At 41.7% G+C, this 8,508-nt stretch overlaps 1 protein-coding gene across 1 annotated transcript; it reads right to left on the bottom strand.

Annotated features, from left to right (window-relative positions):
• Window positions 1–2,866: 2,866 nt before the first annotated feature.
• GPR88 (G protein-coupled receptor 88) lies at window positions 2,867–6,208 on the bottom strand. The gene has a single exon (XM_023931684.2). It carries the CDS (start codon window positions 3,935–3,937, stop codon window positions 2,867–2,869), a length of 1,071 nt encoding a protein of 356 aa, XP_023787452.2. The 5' UTR covers window positions 3,938–6,208.
• Between the last annotated feature and the right edge of the window lie 2,300 nt (window positions 6,209–8,508).

The raw sequence follows: 8,508 nt of genomic DNA, 5'->3' as shown, positions 1-8,508 counted from the left end.
GACAAAAACTGAGAATGAAATCCATTTCCTTAACCAAGAAGCAGTACCACAGAGCCAGGAGAACTTAAGCCAAGCTGAGCTTCCATTGCAATTTACCATGGAGTATTTACAATGTGGAAATACAAAGATTATGGCTGTAGAACAAAGCATACAGGACTTTTCAGAGCAGTAATTTCTAAGAGAAACTGATCTTGAGACAAATACTCTTTCTTAATTACTTTAAATTAAATTTTCGTCTGTGTAATGTTATTTAGGTCACCTGAGTATATTAAAACAGTCAAAGATTTACAGTCAGATGTAATTACATCAAACTTTCCAAGGGATTTCCAGTTGTTTTCTGGAATTGATGCATAGCAAAAGGATAGCTGTCTAGTGTTTTGTACATCATAGCATTTTTATACATGTTTGCATTTAAAACGTGGTCTATATAAAATGCAGGCATTTCAGATTTAACTTGCATGCTATTTTACAGGGGAAGATATCCAGAAGTTCCAGTTATCTGATGGTTTGGACATTGAATTCTGAAACATGTTATTGCTTTAATTCCAGACTAACGTGTTCCATAGCCAAAAACAGGGGAGAGGAATTGTCTAATTTCTTTAGAGTTTTTATTTATTTATTTATTTATTTATTTATTTATTTCCTTATGTATTTTTGCTCAGTATTGAGCTTTACCAAGTGTCTTGAGTTCCTTTAGCCATGGTGGGAAATGGCAATATGCATTCTTCTGTGGGTTCCAGCCTAAGGATTATTTTGTAATTGAACAGGGTATTACACTTGGGTGGCCCTTGGTTGAACTTTATTTTGGAAGTGAACCAGGATATTTTCCAGTATTGGGATGAGTGAGGTCAAAGCAGTTTTCCTTCTCCATTTGCTACACAAAGACATCTAAAACACGGCCTCTGCGATTAGGATGAGATATTACAACAAGGATATAGTGGCTCCTTTACTCTTCAAGATATGTGCACAGTGTTAACAAAATAAATCTTGCATATCTTATATGTTCAATGTTTCCTTGCTGGGCCTCCCCATCTTTCTGATGCCATCACTCAGAGGAACACTGTCTCCAAGATGAAGAAGCCTTCTGTAAGCCTCAGACTCAAGGAAACTTGTTTTATTTTTCCACAGGTCCTTGCAAGTGGCTAAAGCTGTTTTCAACACGTTCATACATTTTCAGGATGTCAGCTTAAAAAAAAAATAATCCTTTTGAGGCCTTCATTGTTTGTGTTTTTCAAATCATGATACTTAAGTATCATGTAAGCATTCAACAGCAGTACTTAATAAGTATCACTTCTGTGATGATGGAGACTTTTTTATGCAGGAAACCAAAATATTGGTATGGAGCTTTTAAACACATCATTGTATCACAGATACCAGCAGGTCTCAGTCTTGGGAAAAATAATAAATTATTCCCTTTCTCTTAAAGCATTTTTTGGGGAAACTCAAACTCCATCAGGTAAAGTAAGCAAAGTGTGTGGAGCATTATAAAATATGGCCAAAGGGCCTTTTATGTTATTACTTATTGTGCATGTCTTTTCCTTGTTATTAAAATCATTAAAATACCCTCTTGAAAGCTCTAAGTTTGTGTTACCCAATGCAACAAACTCTTGTGACAAAGTTTCCTATGTTCCCACGAGTCCATTCTTCTCAGGACAGCACGATTTAGGTGATACTGCTTGTGGATGCAGATTCAGAAAACAACTACCTTCTCCAGACGTTTGTGCCAAAAGGCAAACACAGCACTAAGTATCATCACCATGAGAACAACAGCAACTGTGTTGGAAAAGAGGGAGGAAGTCAAGCAACAGAGAAGGAAATACAAGGATTTTAAGACCATTCCTGGGAGGAATGGGCATGCAGCACTCACCACTGCAGTTTCGGTGTGAGGAGTTGTCTCCTTTCCAAATGCCACACAGAATCTATTATTTTGTATCTGGCAGAGGCTGTGAAATCATAATTCTGAAATAGTATATTTAAGAGAATCACAACAAACTGGTAACTGAACAGGTGACAAGGTTAGATGGACAACATCAGTCTTCATATTGCATTGTATTTTATCGTGTACCCACAGGCAGAGGCCTTTGTTAAAACAGGCCTTAAAGAGCATTCAAAACAAAATATCCAAACGACATCACCACAAAGGTGCATATGTTTTTGTTTTTAACAGTTTCCACAGACAGCATCATCCTGAAGTTTGCCAGAGAAAGCTGAAGGAGGGTCTTGCACGGAGCAGAGAGATCAGGTATGCTGGGGGAAAGGAAGCAGCTCCTGATATCTGTGTGCGTGTGTGTGTGTAATGAGACACCTGCCAGCTCTTCACAAACGAATCTTGTGTTCAGGGAGCTCACTTCAAAGAACTACTTTAAATGCTGGAAGAATTACATCGATTTTATAAAAACAAACTTGCATATGCCTCAGAAAGAGCTGTCTAGTTGCCTGTCTCATACTGAAATCTTTAGAGCATAACAACAGTTACGTGCGTTGCCATATTTACCGGTTATCCCAGATTCCTATATCCACCGCTTTGGCTGGAGTCCTGGCCGGCTCCCGGGGGCGGGCAGCAGCCGTGCCGGGAGCGGGGCTGAGGGGGAGGGCGGGAGATCCCGCCCCAATGTCCGTCCCGGTGCCTCGGGAAAGCGCCCGGCGCTGCCTGGCCGTGGGGTGGAAGAGGGAGCGGGCAAGAAGTGCGTGGTGTCAGACAGGAGCAGCAGGAGAACGTGTAGAGGAAGAAGCGCTACCGGGGCGGGGGCCGGGGCGGCTCGGCTGCCCGACGGGCGGTGGCCGCCGGCGGGGGTGGCGGAGCGGCCTGAGGGGCCGCGCTTGTTCCCGCGCGCGGCCGCCGGGGTCCCGGCGCTGCCCCGGCCCCTCAGCGCGGCGCGGCCGCGGCGCTGGCGCTGCTCCCCGTGCCCCGGCGCCGCGGCAGCTGCGGGCAGGGCGGGGCGCCGGCGGGGCCCGCGGCGGCGGCGGAGGGGCGCGGGGCGGCGGCCGGGCCCTCGCCGCGGGGCAGGACGGAGCGGGCCGCCCGGCGGAACTCCTCGCTGCGCCACGTGTAGAGCAGCGGGTTGAGGGCCGAGAGCGAGCAGAGCAGCAGCCAGCTGGCGGCCTGCAGCGCCGGCGGCGCCGGGCGCAGAAAGAAGCCCAGGAGGCTCACCCAGACCAGGGGCTGGGTGCCCAGCAGGAACACGCAGCAGAGCAGCAGGACGGAGACGCTGCTGAGGCGGCGCTGGGCGCGGCGAGGCGGCGGCGGCGCGGCGGGGAAGGGCAGCTGGTGCAGCAGGTGGAAGTTGAGCACGCTGACCCGCTTGGCGCTGCCCCGCACCCGCCGCACGATGCCGAGGTAGCAGTGGAGCAGCAGCGCGGTCTGGCCCAGCACGGCCAGGGCGAGGAGCAGAGCGGTGTAGCGAGAGCTGCCGTCCGACTGGGCAGAGCCCAGGGTCCAGAGCCCGGGCAGCAGCGGGACCGGGAGCAGGGCGAGGGCCCAGGAGAGCCCGATCATGCAGCCCGTGTGTCTCCGCTGGTAGAGGGCCTGGTACACGCTGGGCAGCTTGGTGATGAGCACGTACCTGTTGAAAGCCACCAGCAGGTGCGAGGCCAGGGAGACGGTGAGGCCGAGGCCCAGGAGCCCCCCTCGGAGCAGCCGATACTCCGCCGAGCGAAGGGAGGAGGAATTGGGGGGCAGCAGCCCCAGCACAGCCTCCTGGGGCATCCACAGGGCGCACACGCTCAGGTCTGCCGCACAGCCGTTCACGATGAAGGCATTGCTGGTTGTCTGCAGCTTTTTGAAGGAGAAGACTAAATAGATGACCATCACATTGGATAAAGTCCCTGAGATAGCTAAGACTGCGTAGAGCAGCGACAGAAAGATGCGGGTCCCGGAGGAGTCCTCCCAGAGCAGCAGCAGAGGCGAGCTGGCACTCCAGGAAGAGGCGTTGGGCATCTCGCTGAATGCAGCTCAGTTTTGACTTTGCCCTGTAAATCCCATCCTTGTCTGGGTCAGAAGTTCTGCTGCAGGAGTCCTCACCAAGCACACGGGAGGCTGTGCAGCTGGGGGACTCTAAGGCAGGTTTCAGTCATAGAAGCTGTAAGGTCCAGAAAATGCTATTTGCAGTAACTATCCAAAAACCAGCAGTGTCCAAGGCAGGTAGGCAGCAAGAGAGTCCACAGATTGTAGCTGGTGAAGGTGGGTCCATAGGGAGGCAAATGGCTGTTGGCAGACCAGCGCACGACTGAGGTTTCTGTAGCTGTGAAAACAGCAAAAGCAGCAGCACCTTGCAATCGGCAGCAGAAACGGCAGCAACTGATACAAAGCTTTGCAGTTTCTCCTGTGCCACAGTACGTACACTGTATATCATTCCAGGAAGATTCAGCCCTTCCACTCTTCATGAATTATTCAGCAGATTTTCAACTTGTTAAATCAAGAAGGGAAAAAAAAAAAAAAAAAAAGCCAAACCCTATCATGCTCCAGAAATACTCCAACTACACAGTCTGACTCTTTTCTCCCTGCCTTACCAGTCTTCTGGGTCTAACCCATTTACACAACTTCCATTTGAAGCAAGGTTTTATACCAGTATCAGTCACTTCTGTCTGAAATACAGTCCATAAACTGTAGAAATTCCTCTGCTGGATACTAGCTTTTTAACAGAGTTTTTCCTGATCTTATTTTTGTTAAGAGAAAGCTCAGTATGTTTCAGCAATTTTAATTTTAGAACTGGTCTATTATAATATACTTTCCAAATCAAATCTTTCAAACACAGTAAATAGAACAATCATTATAAGACAGTACTTATTTGAGGAAGCTGGTTCTCAATCTGAACATTTTATGTCTCTTCATAAACCTCAGGCTGTCTCAACCCATAGGAAATCCTGCATTGCCACCCTGCCAGAGGTGAACACTGGTGTTGGTGAGCACACAGGTAACACAGAATCGGTGTAGTATTTGAAACTCCAAAATTAGTTCCTGGAGAGATGAATAACAGCTCCTGAGGTGGACTAAAAACTGATTGAAGAGAAGGCATGAACAGTCAGTTCCCAAATGGAGAATAATTAGTCATGGGATTCTCCCAGGAACTCTACCCTGCTTTACTCGAACAGGGACAAAATATTAATTGTCCTTAACCTGGACAAGACTTAATAAAAAACTCAGTAAGAGAACTTACATTTACTTTGAAAAGCTTTTCAGATATGGAGTGCTGATTAATTTTATGATGAGCTTAAGAAAAAAAGCTGCTTTTTCAGCTAGGTTAGATATTGGCTACAAAAGCAAGCAATTGCAGTTTGTAAGGTATTACCTGTACCAGAGACCTTCAGAAGGCATTCTTAGATGCTAACAAATGGCAATACCAAAATAATATATTAGGAGGTAGTTCTAGTTGCAGTATACATTTTTTCAATTTAAAAAAGTTAAATTGTGTGGGTTAATGGATGTTACAATACAGCACATCTTTTATTTGACAAAAAGGCTCATGTTAACAATGGGCAGAAATATTGATCCAAAGGTGGATTTGTTAAAAACATGAATATCTATGTTCACTTTTAATTAATTAGATGGCTCATGTGCTTAAGGTTAAAGACATACCTCAGTGATTTACTTGATCAGGCCCTTAATTACCATATTTTTTGCCTGCTGCACTTTACAGTGTAGATCTAATCAAGTGTCAAACCTTTTGAGGCCTTTCATTGTTTAGCTGTCAGTAAAGAACAGTTATTATAGAAACTAAAATCCTCCTCTTTCTGCAGTACTGTAATTGAAAAATAGTCTCTGAATTTGTAACAAGAAATATCTCCCTAACTGAAAAGCTTCATGAAGCATACTTTAAAAGAGATGATGATTAACTGTTTCATAAGATGTTAGCCACAGAATAATATGCCCAGTAGAGACCTTTAGATTTATTTAATCCATCCATTCGTGTTTTTAGAGATCTTGTGTGCTACTGCTTGTTCTCCCAGAAGCAGATATATTCATATTTGAAGGGACAGAAATGGTAAAGTTCAAGGACAAGTGAACACAGGATCTGAAATAAATTTCAGGCTATTTCTTAAAAGCTACAAGGTTCTAAAAGACCTTATTGACGTTTCACTGTTCCAGTTTTTTTTTTTTGTAGTTAAGTTGATTGTTGCAGAATATTGACTTATTTATGAATAAAAAAAATTGTACATAAGCTGGTATTTATGTATTTCATCTAATAAATCAATAAAAGTGTAGAAAAAAGGCCAAGAGGTTGAGTCCTATGTATTACAAACCCTGTAATTACCTGCTCTTCCTGTATATTATTTACTCTACACATCCAAATCACCATCCATTATATGCCCAAATGCAGTGGCAGAAGCCTTTTGTTGTCTTTTTAGATCAGACTGTCACCAGAATTTGGACAACTTAGAAAGCATCTGCTCTATTCCCAGCTTTCCCATTCCTTTTGAGTAACAGTTACACACTGTCCAACTATTGCAAGAGAGGCTGATAGGAATACTAAGCACTAGTAAATAATAGATAAATAATCACGTAATATAACAAATTTGCTGAAAATCAGCATCAGAGTTAAACAAATGTTAGAACCATTTGTGACTACTTTTAAATTGAAGGAAGGAAAGACAAAAAGCTAAAGAAAGCTACATTGTTTAGATTCTTATGCACAAAGAAACTGCTGTTGGTGGAACTAAGGGACCTGTTGCACATGCAAAAAAGTCAAGGTATATTACACCTGTATAACAAGGGGCCTCACCCAGGAAAGATTCCTCAGTTCAGACACAGCTTTGAAATTACCATATTTTGAAATATAACCCCATCATCATAATTTCAACATGTTGATTAAATACCTGGCATTTACAAAGCAAATACAAGAAGGTTTAGAGAGATTGTTAAAAAAGGTCTCTCTCTTGTTAATGGCCTTTTGCAATGTCATCCTACTTTTAAGTACATTACATGGTGTACAGGAAAGAAGGTGATTTTGAAGAATTATATTCCATTAGAGATCAAATAATCAAAAGATCTAAGAAAAAAACCCATGAAACAAGGAAGTTTATACAGGCATTTTATTATCAATTAGCTGTATGTATATATCTACATTTCAAAATTAATCAGTATTTTATTAAGGAAAACTATTTATAACAAAGTACATGAGAAAATTCTTTATGAGAGGTAGAATTACCTTACCATTCATCTATAATTCATATACAGTATATTGTATATATAAGCACACACATATGCTACTTTGTGCATGTGTTACATATACACAGTTGCAAAAATGTACAGTATTGCATGTAAATTTTTTTCAGTGATTTTGATTTTTATAGCTGCTCTCAGTATTGCTTTTTAACACTTTCAGAACAACTTTCCATTGCAATTTGTGATCTGATCCTTTTAAAAAAAATATGTAGCAGTTGAGTTGTAAAGCAAATGCATGGTATTCACAGGTCTTCAGGAACAAAGGTTGACAATTCAACTAAGTTTTGTTTTTCTGCAGATTTTCTGCAGAATTTTTCTGCAAATTTCTGCAGATATTGGAAAAACAACTGGATAACAAATTAGTTTTTGTCTTGTACATGGGGGGAAAATCAAATCTTCACAGCTGCTTGTATTATTTTCCTTACCATGCACTTGTGAGTTCTGAAAATTTTACACATGATCTTTAGTACCTCCCTGTAACACCATTTCATCCTAAGCGTCATTCCTATACACATCTGCCTGAACTGTACATTCCACAGAGTAAAGAGCATCTTTACTATGACAAAAACCTTCCATGATACAGGAGGCTACCTCAGCCATTTGCTTAAAAGCAAATGTAAAGATTTATGAAGCATCCAATTGATAGATAAAAATTTAATGTATGTCCAACATTTACTGTGTGTTGCTAAGGAAATTGTACACATACTGCCAAATGTAGGTTAAAAGCATGCAAGTATGCAGCAATACCTAATTCATTGTACATTTTTACCAACTTCAGTTTGGTCTACCTTCATTCTGCAGCATATATTGCATAGCAAAAGTTAACATTCTACACTGAAAATAAAACATAAAACCTTTAACACAAATTGAAAGTGTGTTAATTGTACAATTGAGTCATCACAATTTATTTTTTTTGCAGTAGAAGATGCAATTAATTACATCACATCTCAACAAATATTTTCCCTTTATTTTTCTTTCGTAGTGTTTCCTTAAGAAACATTAGCAGCTAGAAGTGGAAAGCAGACTGTGTATCAAGTGCTTTTAGTTGATATTGTAATAACAAGTCTCTTACTAGTTAGACTTGCATCAAATTACCAGAAGATCAATTAGTAAAAAAGTAAATTACATTAGGATTTAAGCAATAATTATGGACCCAAAAAACAAGAAAAATCTCTTGTTCATAAAAAAATTGTATCTTCGATAAACATGTACAAATTCTTTAAAATATACATTTTTGTAGCAAAGTAGACCCTAAATTAAAATATACTCTAGTTTTTACATAATTTTTATATATAGTTTACCAAAATATTCTCTTAATACATATTTTAACACTGTACACAAGTTAA

The sequence above is a fragment of the Cyanistes caeruleus genome, chromosome 9, assembly GCF_971803275.1.
Source record: "Cyanistes caeruleus chromosome 9, bCyaCae1.hap1.1, whole genome shotgun sequence".
NCBI classification, from domain to species: Eukaryota; Metazoa; Chordata; class Aves; order Passeriformes; family Paridae; genus Cyanistes; species Cyanistes caeruleus.
The sequence above is the reverse complement of the archived record's forward strand: the minus strand, read 5'-3'. Positions and strand labels throughout refer to the sequence as shown.

Coding starts and splice junctions, on each gene's coding strand:
- GPR88 (XM_023931684.2), bottom strand. CDS start 3,937: ATGCCCAACGCCTCTTCCTGGAGTGCCAGCTCGCCTCTGCTGCTGCTC.